The 27,990-nt window shown below is 42.8% G+C and overlaps 1 protein-coding gene across 1 annotated transcript in view; it reads right to left on the bottom strand.

Moving 5' to 3' along the window:
- Window positions 1-27,990, bottom strand: part of LOC309552619 (dynein axonemal heavy chain 3-like) — a 1,537,563-nt gene that overhangs the window by 1,042,375 nt on the left and 467,198 nt on the right. The window contains exon 21 of the mRNA XM_082253560.1: window positions 25,501-25,677. Within this exon, the coding sequence (XP_082109686.1) occupies window positions 25,501-25,677 (177 nt within the window). The remainder of the gene's footprint in view (window positions 1-25,500; window positions 25,678-27,990) is intronic.

Consider the following 27,990-nt stretch of genomic DNA (forward strand, 5'->3'; position numbering starts at 1 on the left):
GATTTCTATATTCCACAGATTTTGCATAAAAGAGCTCCCACATAACTTTTAAGGAATGTCAGGATTGATCGATTTTCAGACATATACACCATAGCTTGTGGAGTCTATAACTTTCCTACAGACTAAATAATAAACACTGATTTGGGTTATTTTCACCAAAGAAATGTAGCAGAATACATTTTGTCCTAAATTTACGAAGAACGATTATTTATTTGCAAAAGTTTTTAGCAGAAATAAAGAATAACGCCATCATCACATTAGAATGAATCATATATCCAGTTCAGCTCTTTGGGCGTACTATGTACTCACCGGCTCTACAAAACCCGCCACAAAGCTTCTGAGCAAAGGTTCACTCTTTGAGCGTACTATGTACGTCCAAAGAGTGAACCTTTGATCACAAGCTTTGTGGTGGGTTTTGTAGAGGCGGTGACCGGCTTTAAAGTGAAAGTGATGCGGCAACTCCATAGCTGCCGCCCACTTTCACACAGCCAGCTGCGCAATGCCCCCCTCCCAACGGTGGCCCGCCCTACTCCTGTAGTCCCCGGGCTGTCCAGTGCTTACCAACACCCAGGAACACATCCACTGGCAGGGCAGAGAGACTGCAGTGAGACCGAGGCAAATCAATGTCACAATCTCACATGCAAACAATGAAACTGGAAGTGATGTCACACTTTCCTGACCAGTACAGCCAGGAAACATATCTAACCACGCCGATCTATACTTGGTTACATGGTGTGAAGGGCAGGGGAGATATTGAGATCTGTTAGACCCTTAATGTCTCTAATAAGAGTACCTGTCACCTGCCCAATGATATCACATAATGGTTTATTAGCCCTTTGTGATAGCAATCACATAAAAAAAGTAAAAAAATAAAATGATAATAAAATATATTAGAATAAAAAAAATTGCTCCAAACACCTGCACAAATGCAACGGGGTTAATACCTGTATGTAACCCGTGGTCACACCACACATGTGACATATCATAATAATAATCTAAGAGGACAAAAACTCCAGCACAAAAACTCTAAATTGATGAGCTGTAATGACTTTTAAAGAATGGGCACCATAGTTTTTGGTGATATTGCGGGGCACATGCAATTTTCAAACATAGAATGTTAGGTATCCCTTTACTCGATGCAACCTCATCTTTTACATTTTACCAAGAATAGAAATTAATTGGTGTGGTTTTGCACCAAAATTAATTTTACTTTTTCAACTATCACCTTTTTATTCTACAGGGCCTCTGCTTTCAGAAAAAATGTAATGTTCTAGGGTTTATGTAATTTTATTGCTGAACATTAGGATTTTTACATGTATGTGACAAAGAAAAAAAATTGAACTGGATGTATATACAATAGTTTGTAGACGCTATACCTTTCCCCCAAACTAAATAATATGCACTTTTCAGATTTTTTTTTTTTTTTTTTTTTACCAAAGTTATGTAGGCAAATACATTTTGGCTGAAATTTATGACACAATTTAATACAGAAAGTAGAAATTTAGTCTTTTTTTTTTTTTTTTTTTTACAAAATGCTCTGTCTTTTTTTTGTTTATATCATAAAAAATAAAAAAAACCCAGTGATGATCAAATATCACCAAAAGAAAACTCTATTTGTATAAAAAAAATGATAAAAATGCTCTTATTTTGCTCAGCAAACTCAATTTTTCACTCTACACCCTGGTGAACTTATACACAAAGGAGATTTCTTGCCACTCCTCATAAACAAGTTTGTGATCTCTGCCAAGGGAATCGAATTATCAGAGGAAGGAATACGATACATTACCCTGTTTTTGACTCTTTCCCCACCAACAGATCTGAATCCCAATATCCTGCCACTTTTTATAAAAAATACCTCTATGAAATATATGATATGTATGACCTCTATGATATCTGCTGATGCCAGCATGGCTCAGAGAGGAACTATACATTTTTCTCTTCACCTCATAATTCCTGTTCCAGGATTGACTGCTTCTTAACAGATAATCACTTACTCCAAGTTCTCTCTCGATCTGACATAGGAACAATTTCTTGGTCAAACATGCTTTCAACTCAACTGAAATAGAAGTCCCTCGTCACAACACCCACATGGAGACTAAATTGGTATTAAAACCAAAATCAAAAATGTTTCGCAGCTTCCCAATCATGAGATGTGGTGGCTGCATCCATTTCTTTTTCTTTGACTTTTCCCTCTGTTTTCACCTGGTGATCTGACCAGTAACATACCCCATTTATTAGTGTACGAATGAGCACAGGAGGCACAGCAGGCAGCAGCATTGATAGTTTGGGCAGAGGGTAGTGCTAAATGTACGCAGATTTACGTACACTAAACTAATTGAAGCCAAACTTACCCTTTATAACCAGTTACAGCAAACAGTTTTTAGTTTCCTTTTGGGATAAAGGTTTTGCATGAATATATAAAAAAATATCATTATAATCAACCCTGACAGTGTTAACTGGTTTGTTTCATCCACAGTGCTGTATCTTGGCCTAGGCCTACAAGGCCCAGGCCTAGGGCAGCACTTTGCAGGGGGCAGCAAAAAAGCTGCAACCCGCACGAAAAAAAACAACCTCTTCCAGGCTCCCATACAAAAAGGGTCCCTGCCAGCTTGCTCTTCGCCTTTAGTATAGTGCCAGACTTGTGGGGCAAATTAGGCCAGAGGGCAGGGTCCAGGAGGCAAGTCAGTCTGGCAGCCCTATAAAGCGGTCACACTGCTACCTGCCGGTATGATAATTTGGACATTTGGACAGACCGCAGGCCGCCGAACACACCTAATACAACTGGCCCGATGGCAGCCAATGCTAATAAGTGTGGCACTGCAGCCTAATGCTCCACCTACCCTCCTCCGCCCCCAGGTATGGCAGGCATCATGTCAATAATATAATTTAATTTCTTTAAACATTTTTGTCCTTGAGCGAGGATACTGAATTACATCATATACAAATAACACTTTTAATTGTAAATGATGGCAATAATATTTTGGACCTGCTCACCTCCATATGTGCTATCACAATATGTCACTGGATTAGTAAATTTACTCCTTTCTTTTAGGATATTTGGACTTGTGTTTGCTGCCACTGATTATTTTACTTATTTATATAATGACTAAGGACTTCCTAGTCATTATACAAATAAGTGAAATAATCCTATGATTACAATCAATGGCAGCAAAGTCCACATTTTCTTAAAAGAAAGGAGTAATCTTACTAATCCCGTGACATGAGGCTGTACTAATGGGCACTGATAAGGCTGCACTGATGGCCACTGATGAGGTGGCAATAATAAGCTGCACTGATGGGGCTGCACTGATAATGCAGCACTGATATGCTGCACTGATATGCTGCACTGATGGGCACTAATATGCTGCTCTGATGACCACTGAACAGGCAGCAGTGGTGCGTACTGAGTGATAAACTGCACTGGTGGGCACTAATGAGGCAGCAATGATAAGGCAGCACTGATATGCTGCACCAATGGGCACTGATGAGGCTGCACTGATGGGCACGAGGCGGCACTGATAAGCTTCACTGATGGGGTTGCACTGACATGCTGCCCTGATGAGCACTGATCTGTTTCACTGATGAGCACAATGATGGCCACTGATGAGGCTGCGCTGATGGCCTCTGATGAGATGGCACTGAGAAGCTGCACTGATAAGGCAGCACTGATGGGCACTGATATGATGCACTGGTGGCCACTGATGGGGCTGTACTGATGGCCTCTGATGAGGCCACACTGATATGCTGCACTGATGAGGCTGCACTGATGGGCAGTAATGAGGCTGCACTGATGGGCAGTAATGAGGCTGAACTTATGGGCACTGATAGACTGAGGTTGTGGCCTGTGGTTTACAGATCACAGGGCGGGTCATAAACAGGAAGGGGTGGGTCATATTTAAATTAGGGGATGCCCAAGTTTAGTCAGGCCTAGGGCAGCACAAACCCTAAATACACCACTGTTCATCCAGGTAAACTGATACGTTTTCTATTTAAACTCTACCCAATCATAAATCTACAGTACTACAAACAATCTGAACACTTTCTATTGCTTTACTGCTTTTGCTATTTCCTGTGGTTCTCTTCTTTCTAAAATATTACAAGCTGTAGTTGTTATGATTCCTTAACACAAAAGGACCCTTCTATCACTACCAATTCCAGGCCCAATTGCAGTGGGAATCAGAACTAAGTATCCAGTTTACCCCACCATCTGACATACATGCTTTTATTGCCTCTGCTATTGGGTAGGTTCCCTAATCATTATGACCTAGCTATGTTGAGTAATCTTTGCTAAAATATTGGCATGCTATATATGCCTCTTGCCAATAATATCCCTTGCTTTTATTCTAAAACTTTTTGTACACTATCAGGGTTCCTTTACCTCCATATATATAGGCAGTCCATACCAGCCTGGGGAGCTTGGTTTGCCTCTGGTCGGATTCATCAGTCGTCCCTCTGCAAGCAGCCATTCTGGTGGGACCACCCATATCACTCAATTTTAATACCCATTTGGATAAAATAATTTATACTGTTTTTTCCTCTTTTTGTTTTCTTAAAAAAGATATGATTGTTAAATTGATTTATGCATGTATGTTAATAAAATGACTTAAACATATGTATATGCTCTATTTTATTGTCCTACAGTTATTACATTGATTGAGATTGTACACCCCTATACCCCTGAGGAAGTGGAACATCCTGTGAAACATGTCGGGTAGGGGGTAATCATTCCGAGGAAGTCTTCCCAGATTTACCAGGTCGTTCCTGGTCATCTGGTACCTCCGTACGGTTTGCTACAATCATCTTAATGTTATAACCTTGCTGACTTGTTTTGTATATCTGGACTGTCTTATGTCCCCAATATTTAATGTATGTTGTTGTCTCCTTTTTTATTTGATTTCATAATAAAATTTATGATTTTATAGAAAAACATGATGGTAAATCTTTGAATTTTGGCTACTATTGGTCACAGACGGTACCTTTAGTTTCCCGCCCTATGCCCCACACCCTCTCTTACTTTTTATATGTCATTATTGGGATGTGGTACCTTTAATTCATTTACCTCCTCCTTAGCTAATCCATACTAAATCCAGATAATGGTTATTGTATATGATTTGGTGGTGGCCGGATCCCTAAGTATCTCTCCTGCATTGCATTTATATACCTCATAAGTCTGGAAGTTATGTATCTGTTTATTAGTTTGCTTTACCTCTCCCTCTCCCACCACCCATTTCTATTATCCTTCCCCCTTTTCCCTTTCTCCCTACCCCTCTTTCCTTCCTTTTGGAGAAGGCCAGTTCTGTACAGAACTGAAGATGTTATCTGTACAATTTACACTTTTCTACCTCAATTTGTTTTTTAATGAGGAACTATTATGTTGGATCTTTGCTGAAAAAATGTGTAAATATTACATAAATATTATATCAGTTTATAAATATTCAGAAATGTAGATACAATTGAATAAAAACAATCACAGGTTTTTCTCTAATATCAATTAAGCAAGCTACACCTTAAAACTATCCTTAAAATGAACACAGGTATGCTGATTCAACATGGACAAAACATGTCATTGAAAACTATTTTTTTTGTGCTAAGGTACATGAGTACTGTGTCTTTGCACTCTATGACCTACCATAACACCTCAATATTTTTAGGTTATAAATTGTGGAAGTGCTTGTGTTTTGTGGGCTAGCTGATGGGCACAATCTTTCAGATGTCATAACTTTCTACTTTGAACACTAAAATGAGCCATTACTTGAACTTGTAAAGGTTTTTGATGAAAGACTTGCCACAAAGTTTGGCCTCAATGGAGAGCAAGTAAAAGACTTCCGTGCTTGATTTATTGTTTAAAGCCATGTTGTCAGTCTCCTGACATCCTAGCCACTAGCTGCTTCATTAAAAATGAGTTTTGTCAAAGTAGACTGAGAAAACATTTGAATGTTTTGTTCATAAAGCAACATATTTGATCTTTGTATACTTTTTTCATTTTCAAATTTTTCTTTTAAAATTTATCAAAAAAAGCATCCAGGTGGTTTTGTTAATATACACTATTTACTAATTATGAATTGATCAGTTGAACCTTTACAGGTTTTAAATGGAGCCATAACAGAGGAAATTGATTTTTGCAAGCGGGGGGGGGGGGGGGGTTATAGGTTGGATGCTCTCTGGGGTCAGTTAAGCACTTCCGCTAGGCTAATGTATGTAAAAAGCTTGGGAGGTGCTTTTTAATTCCAGGAGGATGCACCTGTATGTCCTCCCACTTACACTGCCCACATGTACCTCCTGGGGTGCACAGTGCTCTATAACCTCCCTGATACCATGTGGTCACATGTCCACTAGTAAACAGTGGTCTTAAATTGAATCCATTCATGATATGATTAAGTACTATTGTGATCTGTGATTGGTCACAGTATACAGGGCCTAACACAGTGGACGTGTACCATGTGATAGCTGTGGCCAATAACAACTATCACAGTAGTAAACAATGAATCATGAATGAAAGTCATTCATGACAGTTAAAACAATTGCTTTTACAAAGATCATCACAAACAATCACAGTGTAAAAAAAAAAAAATCACAATCACCACCCCAGAGTAGTACAGTCACTATATAAACACTGAACCCCTCCGGGGAGAGTATGTAAAAAGAAAAAAAAAAAGAGGAAAAAAAAATTGTAAAAATAAATACAATTGTAAAAAATCTAAAAAAAAACATTTATTTATTTTTTACACTCTGTCACCAGTCAGTGTCCCTAACCATTTCAATCCCTTAGGATGTACCCATACATCCTATGGTTGAAGTGGTTAGACTGCGATGATGGCTGCACCCACGGGCATCATCCTCGTATCACAATTTTTTAGCAAGCAATGAATTTTCATGTAGAACTGATCTGAGCAACGATATGTTTACTCAATCACTTCTAGTGGGCCCCTCTTCCCATTCCTGCCCACCACCTTTACCAGGCTCTACCATGCAATCAGGGAGCAAGCCCCCCCCCCCCCATTTGGTCCCATTGTGCCTCCCCTCTGTAAGGTAAGAAATCAGAAGCAGCAAGGATTTTGTCATTTCCAGTCTCGGTTTGATATTTGCAAGCCGCAACCGGCTTGTACATTGATCAGATGCTTTTAAGGCAGAGGTGAGATCGGAGGTCTATCACAAGGGATGTTGTTCATTCTTTGTGACAGTAATGAAGTTGTTTTAAAAAAAAACAAAAGGGACGGTGTAAAAAAAAGTTTTTAAAAATAAAATGTGAATGCATATCTAAGTTCTGCAGGCACATGTAAATGGAGATTACATCAAGTGAGTTATCACTGCAGATGTCAGAACGGGAGAAATACTTTTAGCAATACTTTTAGCACCAGCTATCCTCTGTAACTATACAATGGTAACCTGGTAAATACAAAGAAAAGGTGTCTACACACAGAGTGTACCACTAGCTAAGCTCTTGTCTAATGATCAGTGTCCTTGGAACGGATAAATCACAATGCAATGGAGGGATGTGATGAAGATCAAAGAATCCAATAAATCCCCGCAGATCCTTAAAAGATCAGGAATGAGTCTCCAGACATAAGCAGAAAAAAAGAAAACATTTTGCTGGAATTAGTCAGACTGAAAGTAACACAGTTTACTAAAAAACAAGCACACTTACATCTGGGATAATAGAAGATCAGCATACAGGCAGCCTTGATAACACCATAGACATCAGAAAAGGAACAGCCAAATGATTCAACTGTTCCTTTTCTGATGTCTATGGTGTCCATAGTGTGTTGCTGACCATACTCTTGAAGGAAATCAATATAGGCTCATATTCGATTACAACATGCAACACAAGAAACTTGAAAAAATAGTCAAAAAGAAATGGTCCATTTTAAAACAAGACAGAATACTGGGCCCTACCCTCCCTGAGATACCCAAGTTCGTGTATAGGAAGGCACCCACCCTAAGGGATCGTTTAGCCCCTGGTGTGGTAGATCCTCCAATCTCTGTTGAATGAAAACAGATCTTTTCTGTTTTTATCAGGATTGTATGCATGCGGACGATGTGTGGCTTGCAGGCATTCTAAAGCCAATTGCAAAAAATGTAAAGACTTTACTGCGATTACCACCAATAAATCTTATACTATCGAGGTCTCATAACATGTGCCACCGTAGGAGTTGTATACATGTTAGAATGTGGCTGTGGCATGCAGTATATATTCTTATAATGTGCAGCTGTTTGTCCCGGTATCTCTGGGGCAATGGAGAATCACTTCCTGTTAGAGGTGTTCCTCTTGTTATACATCCGGCTTTGCATAGTCAGAGTGATTTCCGGGATTGTGTCATCACGTTCCGCCCATTGTGGATGTGACCGTGTGAGTGGGGGTTTACTATATTTAGCCCTGTCCTTCTCCCTTACCAATAGCCGACGAAGTCCCGCCTAGTGGGACGTAACGCGTGCAAAGGGGGAGGGGCGGTGAGGTCACCCGCCATCCATTGCGGTCAGATGAGACTGCTGAGTGTAACATCACCACGATTTGCTATGTATACGCACTTGTTGAGTGCCTAACCAGGTAATTTTATGATATATGTCATGCTTAATAAAAGTGTTTTATTATGGTAATGCACTATTTCCAGACCCTTGTTTTCATGTGGACCTGTGACCTGCTGCTTGGATCTGTGATCTGTTACCTGTGAGCTGAACTATTTCTATTGAGGAAGAGGATTGATGATCTTATCCGTATTGGTGTTATCCTTGGAGAGAGCATATGTCTTATTAGCCTGTCTGGTGACATAGGGGCTAAGTGTGAGGTGAGAGGCTAATGAAACTGGGTGAAGAATTACCAGCACATTGAAGAGCACTGATTATTTACCTTGTGCATGCTTCACCATATCTGCACCTTTGAACTGCTCTCCCTGAAATCATCCTTATATTTGTTAGCGCTGCACTTTTTTTGTTATTCATTTTATATTGGGACTTTTTTGGTTTATTGATCCTTACGTGCTTAGCAGCTTTCCACATTTGTTTATCCAGTTGCGCTTATTTTCTTTATATATTATTTGACTTTTAAGTCAGTTACCAACTGTACTGTATAGCAGGAATGGACTGCACCTAAATGGGGAAAATACAGCCCTGTTTGGGGAGAAGATGGCCAAAACCTGATTTGACAGCTCACGTGAATGACCTTCCCACAAACTAATTAATATTAACTTTTCTGAATTTTGGCTGAAATTTATGATACAATTTAATACAGAAAGTAAAATAATAGTCTTTTTTTTTTTCAAAATGCTTGGTCTTTTTTTGTTCATATCACAAAAAATAAAAAGCTCATTGATGATTAAATATCACCTAAAAAACTCTATTTGTATAAAAAAAATGATAAAAATGCTCTTATTTTGCTCTGCAAACTCAATTTTTCACTCTACACTCTGATGAACTTATACACAAAAGTGATTTCTTGCCACTCTTCGTAAACAAGTTTGTGATTACCCTGTCTTTGACTCTTTCTCCACCAACAGATCTGAATTCCAATATCCTGCCACTTTTCATAAAAAAGACCTCTATGAAATATATGATATGTATGACCTCTATGATATCTGCTGAAACCAGCATGGCTCAGAGAGGAACTATACATTTTTCTCTTCACCTCATATTTCCTATTCCAGGATTGACTGCTTCTTAACAGATAATCACTCACTCCAAGTTATTTCTCGATCTGACATAGGAACAATCTCTTTGACAAGTTAGCAAGAGGAACCTGAAGGAAGGTTTTGGGTTCATGGAGAACTGAGCTGACTTTAAGATCATCATTCCTCTTCCCCAATAGAAATAGTTCAGCTCACAAGTAACAGATCACAGATCCAAGCAGCAGGTCACAGGTCCTCATGAAAACAAGGGTCTGAACATAGTGCATTACCATAATAAAACACTCCCTCCTGGCCTTTTTTAAAGCAATCTACTGAGCTGGCCAGAATCCGCTCTTGAAGGAGTCTATTGCACATTTTCACATCTCTTACTGTGAAAAAGCCTTTAAGTATTTGGATGTTAAATTTCTTTTCCTCTAGACTTAAAGAATGTCCATTGTTCTCTGTGATTACCAAAAGTGAATAACTCTACACTAAGCTCACTATATGGACTAGTGATGGACGAACATCGGCCAGGGCCGTTCGCGAATGCCAGCCGCAAATTTTCTCAAAAGTCTGCGAACCGCGAGTTCATGGCAGGCCCCATTGACTTTAATGGGAGGTGAACTTTAAAAACCTTTAGGTCATATTTGCAGCCACAAAAGATGTACTAGCTGTGCACAAATAGTCCCAGCACATGGACAATGTCATAACAGAAGTATTGCAATTGAAAAAGTTGCCCTAATTGTTTTTATGTTTTTTTACAGCAAATAATATATATATATATTTTTTTCATAAATCAGCCAGAACTGACAGCAGCCGGTAAATACATTGTCTAATACATGTAGGGTCCATTCACACATCTGTAAAATGGGTCCGCATCCATTCCACAATTTTTTTTTTTTAACAGAAAAGTTTTTATTTATGTGCAAAAACAAAGGACATACATAACAAGGTACATCCAAACATTAACAGAACACAAACCTGGGGATTACAGTATCAAAAAGAATTAGAAGCGAGATACTTAAGCAATCGATTGAATCATAGCAGATAATACAAACAACAATAGTGCATAGTACACATGTCACAGTGCTGAGATTGAGGTAGCTGTGAGAAAGAAAGGGGGGGGGAGAGGGAAGGCAGGGGGGGGAGAAGGGAGGGGGGGGGAGGGGAAGAGGGGGGGGCCAGAGAAAGAGTGGGGTTAAGGCGCGGAGGCCGAAGCCTCGCCACCGGCAAGCAGTGTGGGAGAGGGCTAGCGACCCAGCCATGGTTCCCATATTTTATCAAACTTAGCGGGGCACTTCCTGGACATATAGGTTAGTCTATACAGGGGAAGAACCGCATCCACTACCTTCCGCCATTGGGACACGGTAGGAGGATCAGACTTCCTCCAGTTGGCAAGCAAAGTCTTCCTGGCGTAAAAGGAGGCGTAAAAAATCAGAAGTTTAGCGTTTTTCCCTGCAGGGAGGCCATCAGCCACACCCAAGAGGAAAAGCTTGGGGTCTAGTGGGACATCTAGGGTCGTTATTGCAGACAACTCCCTCGCAACCACCCTCCAGAAGTCCTGGATCAACGGGCAAGACCAAACCACATGTATAAAGGAGCCCAGGGCGTTTTGACATTTGGGGCAACGGTCAGACCTAACGGGGTAAATCCGGGCCAACTTTTGCGGGGTATAGTAAACTCTATGAAGGAAGCGGAGTTGTGTGTAGCGGTCTCTTGCGGAGATGACCAGCGGAATATAGTTCCCCAGGCCTTCCTCCCAGTCATCCTCCGTCAAGGAAGGGATGTCTCCCCGCCAGGCGTCAAATAGTCTGGTCAGGGCCACAGGGTCATGAGTCGAGATCCTAAGGTAGATGGAGGAAAGCAGTCTATCTGAATTTTTGGTAATGAGGAACCGTTCAACTGTGTGTGGAGCCACCTGGGGCGGAGTGGGAAATTGGCTAGAGTACGCGTGCCTAAGCTGAAGATAACGGAAAAACATAGATGAGGGGAGCGCAAAGGCAGACCTGAGCTCATCAAAGGAACGCAGGTCACCCCCTGGCATAATATGTTCCAGTTTCTTGATTCCGTAACCGGCCCAAAGAGCCGGATCAGGAATCGAGTAGAAATGAGAAAGACGAGGGTTCCCCCAGAGAGGGGTATGGGGGGAAACATCCCCAGCAGCCGACACCGCCTCTGAGACCTGCTTCCAGACCAGAACCGTGGTACGCATTGGGACAGTCACGTTGGGGTGTGCCTTAGGGCCTCTGTAGACCAGGTTACTGAGCGCCGCGTACGATCCCAGGATGGCCGCCTCGAGGTTAACCGACGGATTGGAACGAGATTGAGCAAACCACCATCGCACCGTCACCAAGACCGCCGCCCAGTAGTACTGCCGAAACGAGGGCAACGCCAGCCCCCCCTGTGAAAGCGGGAGTTGTAGCGTACTTCTCGCTATCCGGGGGACAGAACCGGACCAAATAAAGGCTGAGAGGACCGTATCCAATCTACGAAAGAAAGACAGGGGAATGGGGACCGGGGTATTCCGGAAAATATACAGAAATTTAGGGAGAAAGGTCATCTTAATAAGGTTAATTCTACCCACAGGGGAGAGCGGGAGCGTCTTCCAGGCCTGACACCGAAGTACAAGTTGTTGGAGCACAGGGTATAGGTTGTCCGACAAGAAAGAGGAGAGGTCTCTCTGCACCTCAATCCCCAGGTAACGAAACCTCGGGACCCAGGACAGCGGCAGGGAGGGCGGAGAGGGCGGCGGCGTTGGCGACAGCGAGAAAAGCAGGGATTTGTTCCAATTAACCCGGACTCCCGAGAATCTACCAAACCTATCTATAATCTCAAGGGCCGCAGCAAGAGAGTCCCCCACATCAGGGAGGTAGAGCAAAGTGTCGTCCGCGTAGAGGGAGATCTTTTCCACCAAGGGGCCCACCGGGATCCCCGCGACGGCGGGGAGGGACCTTATCAGAACAGCCAGGGGCTCCAACGCCAAAGCAAACAGGGAGGGGGAGAGTGGGCACCCCTGTCGGGTTCCCCTACTCAACTCAAAGGGGGGCGAAAGAATACCATTCGTCCGCACTTGGGCCATAGGTTTGTTGTATAAGAGCTGAATCCAAGAAATAAACCTGGTACCCACCCCGAAACGCCGGAGCACCTGCCAGAGAAAGCCCCATTCCACGGAATCAAAGGCCTTCTCCGCATCCAAGGAAGCCACAAGACCCGGGGACTCAGAGTCGCCTATATATGCCAAGTTGGTGAAGAGTCGGCGGAGATTGATGTCAGTGCCCCTACCCGGCATGAAGCCCGTTTGATCGCCGTGGACCAGGGACAAAATCACAGAGTTCAGGCGATTAGCAAGGAGTTTAGCAAAGATCTTGGCATCAACGTTAAGCAAAGAGATTGGTCTATAAGACCCACACAATTCAGGATCCCTGCCGGGCTTGGGCACCACCACAATCACCGCCTGGGCCATGGACTGAGGGAGGGCGCCCAATTTAGCCACCTCATTCACCAGGTCATGGAAGTGGGTTAGGAGGACATCTTCATTAGCCTTAAAGAACTCAGATGGGAGCCCGTCGGGGCCGGGAGTCTTACACGTGTGCAGGGAGCCTATCACAGTCTTGACCTCTTTCAAAGTAAAGGGGACCTCCAAGCGTCTTGCCGCCTCTGTAGACAACTCAGGGAAGTCAACTAGGGAAAGAAAGGAGTCTAAATCAGCATCAGTATAGTCCACTCTGGAGGCGTAAAGTCGGGCATAAAAACTAGCAAAGTGGTCGTTGATTCTAGCAGGGTCTGAGCAGACAGAGCCGTCATTTCCTCTAATACGAGCTATATGGGCAGTGGTCGAACGTTCCCTGGAGAGCCACGCCAGCAACCTGCCCGTTCGCTCCCCTTGTTCAAAAATACGCTGCGTCTGGGAGAGCACCAATTTTTTGCAGGAAACAGTCCGGAGGAGGGTTATTTCCCTATAGGTCATCGTCAGTGCACCATAAACCTCTTTATCACCGGTGGCCACATACTCCGCTTCCTGCCTCTTGGCCCTGGACTCCAGGTCCTCCAGCTCCAGAGAGGATTCTTTACGGGCCGTCCCTATAAGCAGTTGGTACTGGCCCCTAGCATAGGCCTTAAATGCATCCCAGGTCGTGGCCGAGTCTGCGGTGCCCTTGTTGTGAACCCAGAAATCCAGGAGTTCAGACGTCACCCTTGGAGCCACCCTCTCATCCGTGACCCAAAACCGAGACAACCGCCAAAGGCAAAGCCCAGGAGACGTGTCCGTGCCGAGCCTCAGGAGCACAGGAGCATGGTCCGAAATGCCCCTAGGGAGGATGGAGGCCTCAAGGGTGAGTGCTAGGAGGGGATTACTGGCCAGCATGAGATCAATACGGGAGAGTGTAGCATAAGTGGCAGAGTGGCAGGTAAACTGCCGCTCATGGGGGTGCTTCCACCGCCAGACGTCCCAGAGGCCAAAAACCTCCGCCCACCGGGAGAGCGGGGAGTCCTCGGCTGGGTCGCCTCTCATCCTGTCCACCGAGGGGATCGGGGGCATATTAAAGTCACCGGCCAACAGAACCAGGGCAGAAGGGTATTGAGCTAGGATCGGGGTCAGCGTGTGGAGGAGAGACATAGCTGCCGGGGGGGGATTGTAGATCCCCGCAATAACCATTTCAAGTCTATCACACATAGCATGCAATACAACATATCTACCCCCTGGGTCAAGGTGGAGATCCAGTAATACAAAATGAAGGGACTTGTGGATAAGAATACTCACACCTCTCGAGTAAGCGGAGTACGTAGAGTGGTAATGGGAGCCCACCCATGGTTTCTTAAGCGCAAGGAGTCTGCTGCCCACCAGGTGGGTTTCCTGGAGGATACAGATATGCGGACGGTATTTCTTTAGGTAATCAAACATAAGTGAACGTTTAAATTTGGAGTTAAGGCCCCGGACATTCCAGGACACTATGACTAGGGGGGCCATAGCAACAGGGAAGGACAGCACAAGGGGGTCTGGATCTCCACCCATACCCCAGGATCAGTCAGGAAGGAGGAAAGGGGAAGGGACACAGCACCATAGGACAAAAGCATTAGTAAAGGGCAACCCCAAAACAGCAGGAGCAGCCCAGAAGACCATCGTTGCATAAAAGGAACCCACAAAAAAAAGGGGGACGAAACAGTAAACCCCAACAGAAAATACAGGCAAAACAAACCCCCCCCACCCCCCAACCCACGCAACCCCCCGAACATGGGTGCGTTTTAAAGCCCCAAACCAGGATGGCAACTGCCATACAGGGGAGTGAACAGTGGCACCCCGAAGGGTGATGTAAGGCCAAGTTCCAGAGTCCAGGCCCCAACGTGGATCGCCTTGAAGAATGGAGAAATCACAGACTCACGGTCCCTGCAAGATAGCGAATCTCCCGGAAGAGTCCGGGGGCACAAAGCTTGATTGCAGACAACGTCAGAAGGAGTAACAACCATGAAAAGTAAATCCAGTAACACAAGTTCCAAGGCCCCATAGCAGTATATCAAAAGACAGGCTTGGAAGGCATCAGCAAGAGGGCCAACAGGGCAGATAGTCATAGTCCGGGAGAAAAGATAAAGGGGTGGAGAAAAATTAAGCTCCAGGGCTCAACCAGACTATCGTAGGTCATCCAAAGAAGTAGAAGGCAGGTGGGCCAGGACAGACGACTCAGGTCCGTGGGAGGGTTTCAATCCAGCGTGAGGCCTCATCTGGCGAAGTAAAGAACCGGACCGATTCCCCATCCTGCACCCGCAGCCGAGCGGGAAAAAGCATACTGTATTTTATCTTCCTGTTACGAAGGTCCAGCTTGACATGGTCAAAGGAGCGGCAGAGCCTTTGCGTGTCCACAGAGTAGTCAGGGAAGATCATTAACTTAGCTGCCTCAAAGTGAAGGGACTCCAACTTCCGAGCTTCCCGCAGGACCAGATCCCTGTCGCGAAAGTTGAGAAGGCGGAAGATAAATGTGCGTGGCGGGGACCCCGGGGGCCCCCGGGATGCAGGCATTCTATGTGCCCTCTCCACCACAAAAAATGGGGAGAACTGTGCCTGGGGAAGGAGGGAGCGTAGCAGGCGTTCAGTGAAGGACGCAGGGTCGGGACCCTCAGCCCCCTCAGGCAGGCCGACCACCCGGAGATTATTTCTCCTATTCCGATTCTCCGCATCCTCTGCCCTGGATTCTAGAGATTTCACCTTGACTTTCAGAGTGTGGAGAACACCTGTGTGGTCATGGAGAATGTCCTCCGCCTCCCCCACCCGGCGCTCAACCTCCGACACACGGGTGCGGAACTTGTCCATGTCCCTCCGCAGGAGACCGATGTCGGACTGGATCGAGTCTATCTTACCCGTTAGGGTGGCTTGGCAAGTAGTTATAGCCAGCATCAGGGCCGTGAACTGCTCCGAGTCGCGCCGGGTCGGGTCCGCATCATCCGTCTGGGACGCCATGTTGGATTGTCTGGCGGGAAGGGCCCTCGGGACAGCAGCAGCGGAGGATTTACCGGACTTCGGGTGGTGAGAGGAGCGGGAGCTGCGGCGCATCACATCCACCGCCACAGCACGGGTCGGGAGATCAGCTTAGGAAGGTCGGTGAGTGCAGGGACCAGGCAAGCAGCGGCGATCCACACGGAGCTCTCCTACTTAGCGTCCGCTCCGGTGGCCATCTTGGACACGCCCCATCCATTCCACAATTTGGCGGAATCTTTACAGACCCATTGTTTTTCATTTCCAGTCTGAAAAATTAGGCATTCACAGGATAAAGAAGTGTCGGCCATTCCAGGCCCCAAAAATTAACCCACATGCGTTTACCTGACAGCTAAGAACCTAGTATTCTGTGGCTGAAGGTACATTAGGCATTCACAGGTAACAGAAGTAAGTGTCGGCTATAAAAGGCACCAAAAAATAGCCCACATGGGTTTTCCTGACAGCTAAGAATGTAGTATTCTGTGCTGAAGGTACATTAGGCATTCACAGGATACAGAAGTAAGTGTCGCCCATTCCAGGCCCCAAACATTAGCCCACATGGGTTTACCTGACAGCTAAGTACGTAGTATTCTGTGGCTGAAGGTACATTAGGCATTCACACAGTATACAGAAGTAAGTGTCGGCCTGTATAGGCTGCAAAAATTAGCTCACATGGTTTGAACTGACAGCAAAAAACATAGTTTTTGAGGGCTAGAGGTACAATAGGCGTTCACAGTATACACAAGTTGGTGGCGGGCTGTTTAGGCCGCAAAAATGAGCTCACATGGGTTGAACTGACAGCAAAGAACGTAGTATATGATGGCTAGAGGTACAGTAGGCGTTCACAGTATACACAAGTTTTGCTCCCACTGGGCTTGGTGATGGGATTTCAGGTGCCTTCTTAAGGCAGTTGTCCCTAGGTGAGTCTTGGGCTTACCGCGACTTATGCGTTGACTGCAAAGGCTGCAGATGGCAACACTGGTGTCAGCAACGGACACATTAATAAAAGCCCACACTGCAGAGCCATGTGTCATCGTCCTGGGAGCGCCAGATGTGACTGTACATGGTTGATGGCTCGCTCCTGATACATTTGCAGTCTGCTTTCTACCTCTTCTGCAATGCAATTTCTCCCGGCCTCTCCCTATCTGCCAGTCTGTCAGTCCGCCAGTTCTACAAATAATTGGCCAGTAACTGTTGTCACTGTGTGTAGCAAAGTTAACACAGCAAAAGAGGCCAAATGTTTGCAGGACTAAAATACAATCTTAGAAAAGTATACTGTTAAATAACACCTCAATTCAATATGTGGCATTGAGGGGGGGGGGGCACAGGTTTATTACACCAGTTCTACAAATAATTGGCCAGTAACTGTTGTCACTGTGTGTAGCACTGTTTACACAGCAAGAGGCCAAATTTTTGCAGGACTAAAATACACTCTTAGAAAATTATACTGTTAAATAACACCCCACTTCAATATGTGGCATTGGGGGGGGGGGGGGGGGGCACAGGTTTATTACACCAGTTCTACAAATAATTGGCCAGTAACTGTTGTCACTGTGTGTAGCACTGTTTACACAGCAAGAGGCCAAATTTTTGCAGGACTAAAATACACTCTTAGAAAATTATACTGTTAAATAACACCCCACTTCAATATGTGGCATTGGGGGGGCACAGGTTTATTACACCAGTTCTACAAATAATTGGCCAGTAACTGTTGTCACTGTGTGTAGCACTGTTTACACAGCGAGAGGCCAAATTTTTGCAGGACTAAAATACACTCTTAGAAAATTATACTGTTAAATAACACCCCACTTCAATATGTGGCACTGGTGTAGCACACCAGTTCAAAAAATTGGCCAGTGAGTTAGGCGCTGTGTGTACCAGACTTCACTCAGCAAACTAGGCAATATTGTTGCATGACACAAATACACTTGAAAAAGTTTACTCAGATAACACCCCACTTCAATATGTGGCATTGGGGGGGCACAGGTTTATTACACCAGTTCTACAAATAATTGTCCAGTAACTTTTGTCACTGTGTGTAGCACTGTTTACACAGCAAGAGGCCAAATTTTTTCAGGACTAAAATACACTCTTAGAAAATTATACTGTTAAATAACACCCCACTTCAATATGTGGCATTGGGGGGGGGGGGGGCACAGGTTTATTACACCAGTTCTACGTTCTACAAATAATTGGCCAGTAACTGTTGTCACTGTGTGTAGCACTGTTTACACAGCGAGAGGCCAATTTTTTGCAGGACTAAAATACACTCTTAGAAAATTATACTGTTAAATAACACCCCACTTCAATATGTGGCACTGGTTTAGCACACCTGTTCAAAAAAATGGCCAGTGAGTTTGGCGCTGTTTGTACCAGACTTGGCTCAGCAAACTAGGCAATATTGTTGCATGAAACAAATACACTTGAAAAAGTTTACTCAGATAACACCCCACTTCAATATGTGGCATTTAGGGGGGGGCATAGGTTTATTACACCAGTTCTACAAATAATTGGCCAGTAACTGTTGTCACTGTGTGTAGCACTGTTTACACAGCAAGAGGCCAAATTTTTGCAGGACTAAAATACACTCTTAGAAAATGATACTGTTAAATAACACCCCACTTCAATATGTGGCATGGGGGGGGGCACAGGTTTATTACACCAGTTCTACAAATAATTGGCCAGTAACTGTTGTCACTGTGTGTAGCACTGTTTACACAGCGAGAGGCCAAATTTTAGCAGGACTAAAATACACTCTTAGAAAATTATACTGTTAAATAACACCCCACTTCAATATGTGGCACTGGTGTAGCACACCAGTTCAAAAAATTGGCCAGTGAGTTTGGCGCTGTGTGTACCAGACTTCACTCAGCAAACTAAGCAATATTGTTGCATGACACAAATACACTTGAAAAAGTTTACTCAGATAACACCCCACTTCAATATGTGGCATTGGGGGGGGGGGGGAGGCAATTGGTCTATCACACCAGTTATAATACATTATAAGTGCTTTTGTCACTGTGTGTAGTGCTGCTGCAGAAACGCTCAGTCTCACCACCACACCTGTCACACTGCTGCACAGTGCACAATAATAGTACTAATCCACTATAATATGCTTTCTACAAAGTATATTATACTGTGAACTACCCCCCCCCCACTCCCTTTTTAGTGCACAGCACAGCAATACCAAAACATTTGCAGCCCTTTACATGACTTTTGTGGACATTAACAGAGCAATTTGTGTGTGACTGCAGCCGATCTCTAACTGCCCCTAAAGCCACCACTGGATACCTGCCCCTATAGTAAAGAGACTATAATAGACCCTATAACAACATTGGAGCATTTTAAATGACTTTTGTGGACATTGACAAAGCGATTTCTGTGTGACTGCAGCCGATCTCTAACTGCCCCTAAAGCAACCACAGGATACCTGGCCCTATAGTAAAGAGACTGTAATAGACCCTAAAACGACATTGGAGCATTTTAAATGACTTTTGTGGATATTCACAAAGCGATTTCTGTGTGACTGCAGCCGATCTCTAACTGCCCCTAAAGCAACCACTGGATACCTGGCCCTATAGTAAAGAGACTGTAATAGACCCTAAAACGACATTGGAGCATTTTAAATGACTTTGGTTGACATTGACAAAGTGATTTGTGTGTGACTGCAGCCAATCTCTAACTGCCCCTAAAGCAACCACAGGATACCTCTCCCTAAGCTTAACTAATTGCCGACCGCCGCAATTAGATATACTGCGGCGGTCAGCCCCGGCCAGGCAAAGTGACGTATATATATGTCACTAGCCTGTGACCAGCTTGTGAGCCAATAGCGGGCGAGCTTCACTGAGGAGTCCGCGCGTGTGACCGGCGGACCCGATGTCCACCGGTCGCACTACGATCGTCGGTAGAGCGGGAGAAAGGCGGGTGGCTTATGTAAACAAGCCGCCTGTCATTCTCCCCTGTGTAAAAATGGAGATTAGATGGTTCTACTGTGTAGAACCGTTGATCTCTGTTTTTACAATAGTAGACATGTCCCATCACAGTTAGAAGCACGCCCCTAGGACACACTTAACCCCTCCCTCTCCAATACAGTTAACCCCTTCCCTGCCAGTGTCATTTTTACAGTAACAGTGCATATGTATAGCACTGATTACTGCAGTAATGTCACTGGTAACCCCAAAAGTGTCAAAAATGTCAGTCATGGGTCCGATCTTTCCGCCGCAATGTCGCAGTCCCGCAAAAAAAAATCGCAGATCGCCGCCATTACTCGTTAAAGAAAAAAAACACAAAAATCTTTCCCTTTATTAGAAAACGCGATAACTTTTGCGCAAACCAATCAAAATACGCTTTTTGCGATTTTTTTTTTACCAAACATATGTAGCATAAAACAAATTGGCCGAAAATGTTAAAAAATTTTGATTTTTAAATTTTTTGGGGGGGAATTTCATATAAAAAATGTGAAAAATATTGTTATTTTTGCAAAATTTACGCCCTTTTTTTGTTTATAGCGCATGATCAAAAAATCGCACAGGTGATCAAATACCACCAAAAGAAAGCTCTGTTTGTGGGAAAAAAAGGATGTGAAATTCGTTTAGGTACAGCGTCGCACGACTGCGCAATTGTCCGTTAAAATCACGCAGTAAAAAAATCGCAAAAAACCCCCTGGTCAGGAAGGGGGTAAAATCTTCCGGGGCTTAAGTGGTTAAAAGATACTAGACCTATACCGAAATACCAGCCCTGAAAAGGACTTTTGTGGACATTGACAGATCGATTTGAGACTGCAGCCAATCTCTAACTGCCCCTAAAGCAACCACTGAATACCTCTCCCTAAGCTCAAAATATACTAGTAGACCTATACTGAAAAATACCAGCCCTGGAAAGGACTTTTGTGGATCTTCACAACGCTATATGTGCCTAGCAAACTCTCCCTGACGAGCACAACAGACCTCTCCCTACACTGGCATAAAGCGGAATGTGAAATGACCGCCAGATCGGGTCTATTTATAGGGTAGGGGGACTGTCCATGTGCTGGAATGTTTCAATTGGCTGTCCCGTTCCACCTGACGGCTGTGTCACGGGTCAAAGTTCTCCCCAATGTAAACAAATATGGCCGCCGCGAACAACGCAATGTGTCCGAAAATTTGGCGGGTAGCGAACAAGCAAAATTCGCCGTGAACCTACCGCCGGGCGAACCGCAAGGCCATCTCTAATATGAACCACTTATGTAAGTATACATGTAGAGTACCTTTACCTGGATGGAAAACAACAGCATGTCCAGAGAGGTGATAAAAAAAGTGTATATTTTGAATGATCTAGAGTTGTAAGTGAGTACCCCAAGGCTCTGCCTTGGGAACAATTCTGTTTAATTAGTTCATAAATAATATAGAGGTTGGTATAAGTAGTTCAGTCTCAGTGTTTGCTGATGATACAAAGCTAAGCAGGGCAATAACTGCATTACAGGATATAGACACTTTACAAACAGATCTCACTAAAATAATGGGTGGACAACTACATGACGAATGAGGTTTAATATTGAAAAATGTAAATTAATGCACTTGGGAGCTAAAAGTATGAATGCAAATTAATTGCTAGGGGGAGAACCTCTAGGGCACATGTGCCAAACACAAGGCCCGTGGCCAAATGTAGGCCATTTCATGTGGCCCTCGCACCTCTCCTGCAGCTGCAACACCCCACTCATCTCTGTCTCCCCTTTGTCTCAGCAGTCAGCATATTCTGGCAGCTGATTCCAGCCCTCCTCTGGTCCTCCTCCAGACCCTGCTTCACAGCAGCAAAAAGGAGTGGAGCCGCACCACCCCCCTCATCTTTGCCTCCCCTAGTCTCCACATTCAGCAGATTCTAGCAGCTGATTCCAGCCCTCCTTTGGTCTTCATCCAGATCCTGCTTCACAGAACAGAGAGGAGGACAAAACTCCTCTGCCAGATCGTGTGCTTCTCCATGCAGTCACAGTGCCTCCTCATCTCCGCCTCCCCTGATCTCTGCATTCAGCAGATTCTGGAAGCTAATTCAAGCTCTCCTCTGGTCCTCCTCCAGACCCGACACTTTATTTCACAGTCCCGCCTCCAGCTTCTTCCCAGTAGCAGCACAAGATAAGGGGAGTGTACTGTGATGTTAGGGAGGGTGAGGAAATCTTGACTTCTGATGGTGGGGGGGCTCTTGATGTTTGATTTAAGAGGGGGGTGCTCTGGACATCTAGTCTTACAGATACAACGGCCCTTTCAGGGCAACAAGAGTGCCAATGTGGCCCCCAAAGAGTTTGATACCCCTGCTCTAGGGGAATCGAAGATTGAAATGTTATGGGGGTCCTAGTAGATCACAGGCTTGGCAATAGCATGTAATGCCAAGCGACAGCAAGCAAAGCTAGCAGACTATTAACATGCACTAAAAATTGTATCTACTCAAGAGAAAAGTCTATAATTCCACTGTTTTACAAAATTCTGGTTCATCCACATCTTACGTATGTTGTCCAGTTCTGACCAGCAGACCTCAGGAAGGATGTGCTGGAACTGGAGAGAGTCTAGAGAAGAGCAACAAAGCTAATAAGAAGGTTGGAGGACCACAGTTATAAAGAACGACTCAGCATTAATGAAAAAGCATTAACCACTTGCCGACTGCCAGCAGTACATATACTGCGGCAGGTCGGCTCTGTTCTGCGAAACTACATGCCTGTACGTCGCTTAGCGGGGGCATGCGCATGCTCCCATTTGCCACAGGGGAAGCCAATTCGCGGGCCCCACAATCACTCCTGTGGAGACAGAACGCCGGTCTACCATTGTAAACACGGCAGACCACTGTTCTGTCAGTTATGAACACAGGGATCCTATGTTCCTCTTATTTAGGAACACAGGTCTCTGTGTTCATGCAGCAAGCCCACTCCCCCCACAGTTATAAAGCACCCCCTATGGGCACATTTAACCATTTTATTACCCCTGGTGTTATCCCCTTCCCTGCCAGTGTCATTAGTACAGTAGCAGTGCATATTTTTAGTACTGATTATTGTAGTAATGTCACTGGTCCCCCCAAATGTGTAAAAAATGGCAGTTAGGTGTCCGATCTGTCTGCTGAAATGTTGCAGTCCCACTAAAAATCACTGATAATAAATAAATAAAGACATAAATCTTTCCCCTAGTTTGTAGATGTGATAACTTTTGTGCAAACCAATCAATATACACTTATTGTGATTTTTTTTTACCAAAAGTATGTAGCAGAATACAAATTATGAAATAATTTGATTTTTATTTTTTTATTTTTTGGGAATGTTATATAGCAGAAAGTAAAAAATATTGTTTATTTTTCAGAATTGTGGCTCTTTTTTTGTTTATAGTGCAAAAAAATAAAAATCGCACAGGTGATTAAATACCACCAAAAGAAAGCTCTACTTGTGGGGAAAAAAAAGGACTTCAATTTTATTTGGGTACATCGTCGCATGACATGCAATTGTCAGTTTAAGTAACGCAGTGCCATATCGCAAAAAATGGCCTGGTAATTAACCTCCTTAGCGGTAATCCCGAGCGTGACTCGGGGTTGGTTTTTCATATCAGGAGCGGTAACCCTGAGTCACGCTCGGGGTGGATGTGCAGAGAGCGCAGCGGTGTTCTCTTACCTTATCCTGGCGATCCAGCGATGATCTCTCATTGCTGAGACCGCCAGCCGAGAGTCCCGCCGCTCCTCAGTCGGTCTCCGTCGCTCTGATCACTTCCTAGTTCCGTTCCCTGCAGCAGCAATGCTGCATGGGAGCGGAACTAGGGAGGGAAATTAAAAAAAAAAAAAAAAAAACGTTGCACAAAACACAAAACGCATATATATATATATATATATATATATATATACACACACCGGTATATATATATATATGCATATATATATATATATATGTATGCATATATATATATATATATATATATATATATATATATATATATATATGCACACACATATATCTATATATAATATATAATGCATGAATTATAATCTAATCAATAATATAATTTTATTATATATATTATATATTAAATAATAAAATAATATTATTGATTTGATTATAATTCACGTGTTTGTGTTTCAAATTTATCACATCTGGGATGTCTACTAGACTCTTGTTTTGGTCAGGTTTAAGTCAGTAATTACTAAGAATTGTAGGCCTATAATACATAACGCAAAATTTCCATGAAAAGAATTGTACCGCTTTTGGTACAGAATTCCTGACAGAATCATACCGCCAGGGAGGTTAAGCGGTAAATTCTTCTGGTCCAGAAGTGGTTAAACATATTCTTTCTGGATAAGAGACATTTAGGAGGAGATATGATTGCAATATATGCAAATATTTCCAGCATTTCTAGCAAATATTTCCAGCATCAGGTCACTCGAGAAGAGAAGAATTGGGGCCTCTCTGGGCAAAACTACTGCAAAAGAGCAGGTACGTATAACATGTTTTTTTACTTTTAACTAAAAAAACCTGAGACTTTTGTATAGAATACAAGCGGCCAATCAATGGAGTTGGACAAAAAGAAGTTTAACCTTAAACTGCATAAGGAGTTCTTTACTGTCAGTGTGGTAAGGGTGTGGAACTCCCTTCAATAAGTGGCGGTGACAGCGGAGAGTGGTGATAGCTTTAAAAAAAACTCTTAGGTTGGCATCTTAACGATCATAACATACAGGAATATGCAAATGAATAATGACATAAACTCATGCATACCCACACCCCCACAGGTTGAACTGGATGGACTGATGTCTTTATTCAACCTTACTAAATATGTTAATATCAATGAAAAAATGGGCGCTGGCAATGGTATGGGTTAATGGGAATTAATGGGTTGTTACTAAATATGTAACAATGTATAAGATTATAGTGAAAATAATAACGAAAGTGGTAAAATATAAGTACTATTATATATGTAGTATATATGTAGTACTAGACACAGTACAGCCAGACATCTGTGAGCATGTATTCCTCTACTTCTTTAATATAACTTTCAACATAAGTCTACTAACTGGCTCAAGGACAAGATGGCAAAGCACAGAGGAGGTTGGGAGGGCTGCATTGCCTAATGAAGAAGCCCATTAATCATTGCTATACCCAAATATTAGATCACAATTTGACTCACTTGCCTTACCTATTCATGACAAGTAATCAACTCAAACATTAAATGTAACAAAAAATAGAAGATGTTATAGTTACCCCACTGCAGAAAGTCCTAAAATCTTTAACTATATGTTAGTAATTTAGATTTTTAGGAACATTGAAACAAAGGTATATGATTTTTTATGTTTACTTGTAGATCCTAAAACCATTGATATCTTCTGTTACACATATTGTTCATTTTCTGCCTTAGCTGTGCAGTTGATTTATAAAAAATATAAAAGAATACACCTAACCAAGTGAATGATGTAGGGGGGTGGCAGGAACATATCAATGCTCACCTTTGCTTTGAGTCTGGATGAAGAACACCTCCAAAAGACCAAATAACTGCAAAGAAACCAAAAGCTACTATTGCATTTCTGACCTCTTCATTCATGGGTATAGACTGGCCTACACGAGGATTTGTCTCTTCAGTGTCAAGGACCTCCTCTTCATTTTCTGTGCCACAATTTGTAGACCTAAAAAAAAGAGCATTATTAGAATTCCCTTTCCATTTTATTCTGCCCTAATGTTTTAAAAATGCAACCATCTCAGCACAATGGTTTATAGGGTCCATGTGCAGACACAAACTTAAGCCTAGGATTAGTGGACAATTGTTAACTGCATGCCAAAACCTACTAGGACATTTGCATTGTAGGGATAATGTATAGATATTTATAAAAACACAAATTAATTTAGAAATATACTGCAAAAACATCAGGGGTAACATGCATAGCATGCTGATTGCATTAGCTGCAAAACATCTTATTTTGGTTTGGGTTTCCATTAAAAGGTTTCCATCAAAGTGTTTACAATTTGTTAAAGGGCAACTAAACTCCACTATCCTTTAAAGCCAATGAAGCTGCCATCTTAGACTCTTAGTTATTCTCAAATACAGCTTAACTGGACTGCTGATTAACTGTAAGCCCTACAAAATACAGCAAGTGCATCTCCATGACTTTCACCAAAGGGTAGTATTAATTTCATGTCTACAGATAACTTATCTACTGTTTATTCCTTGCATCAAAAACTGCCACTTTATACATTTGTATTTTTAATAAACAGCTCTGCAGACCTTGATTTCATTTCAAATTCGGTTCAGAAAATGCTATGAATTTAGTTAATGTTTTTTTACCTTGATGACTGTAATTTGCTCTTTTGTTGATTTAAGTGATTATTGATAAATTGTTGCAAATTACTTAAACCCTACAACAAAATTCCATCTTTGTACATTCAATCAGTTGAAATTTCAGCATCCATCTAATTAATTACACAATGACTTATGTTAAGAAAAGTTGTTTGATCAGTGTGGCCCATTAAACAAGTGACCTGAATACAAATAGAGTGCAAATTATTTAATAATAAAGAAATAGAAAATAAATGCACACATATTTTTTTGCCACATTTATAGTTGGATTTGAAAGGAATATTGCTGATTTTACTCCACATAATTCTGAACCTACATTGTGATGACAGTTGTCACTATGTCACTATGACAATAGCTCAACCAATAACTGTAATAAAAGTAATAAATTAAGTAAACCCATTTTGAATATGAATGATGCAAATGTCTATATTAAATAAGAATAAAGCAGAATTACTAAACTGCATTCACCCTGGACTGTCCTGATTTTATGAAATTTACTAAAGGCAAATTGGCTGCTCACTTTGCAAGCAAAGTATTATCTTGCAAGGGAATTTTCCATAGGTTAGTGAATGATGTGAAAATTCACTTTGCAAAAAACTACCCAACCACATATAAAGAAAAAAAAAAAAAAACATTATTTTTGTTTGAACATGGTTGGATAATGAAATTCAAGAGAACTTCACCTTATCTAATAAGCTAAAGGAAAATTCCCTTGCAAAGTGAACAGCCTATTGACTCAATGGGTGAAGATGAATTCAGTCATGAAAGAGCTAATTTTTCAATCCCTACCTATGAATGGATTAGCCTATATGAATCATTTGGCAAATTTTGCATGTGCTCACCAAATCTGTTGATCAAATGATATTTAAGATTCATTTTATCAACTTTTAGATCTATTCTGTGAATATATAATCCCTATCACTAAGAAGCATTACTTCAAACAGGACAAGAATTTTGAGTATCTATGGGAGCACTCAGCAGAGGGAAGGAGCCAGGAGCACCAGCGGTGGACCTGAGAAGAGGAAGATTTTGGGTCTGTTGTGTGCAAAACCATTGCACAAGTAGATACACAATCACTGGGCAAACGTATATTTAGTATTTAGATCTCTGTTTAAGACAAGGGCTTATGTGTAGATGCGTATTAACACCACATTACCACATGATCCATATAACCATGTGAGACTCAGAGTATATCCAATTAGAGTATATATAGGGAAACTCCGCGCTTGTGGTCTGATTGGGTATAAATTAAGTAATGGTGTTAAAATGTTTAGGCTGCAGCCTCGCTAAAATATAGTCCGAGAACTATAGGGGAATGTGAAGGGGGTAGGGAACACCTTTATATAGTTATACCAATTATATGGTCACATTGGGACATTCTTTTGATCACTAATTTTTTGATCACTGTTTACCTATTTATTCCTTCACCAATATTTATTTGTCACTAACACTTCTGCACAGCACTCTAACTCAGAAGGAATATAAATTGCATTACCTTGGTCCAGACTCATCCATTTACGGCGCGAGTCCCATGTTTGTGCATGACATTTATGGTTATTAGTACACATTGCACTTTAAGAAAGAGGTAGGGGGTGGCGCTGTCTGGTGGTCCAAAAAAGGGGGGTTTTGTTACTAGTGCTATCAC

Source organism: Pelophylax lessonae (genome assembly GCF_965119305.1).
Source record: "Pelophylax lessonae genome assembly, chromosome: 4".
NCBI classification, from domain to species: domain Eukaryota; kingdom Metazoa; phylum Chordata; class Amphibia; order Anura; family Ranidae; genus Pelophylax; species Pelophylax lessonae.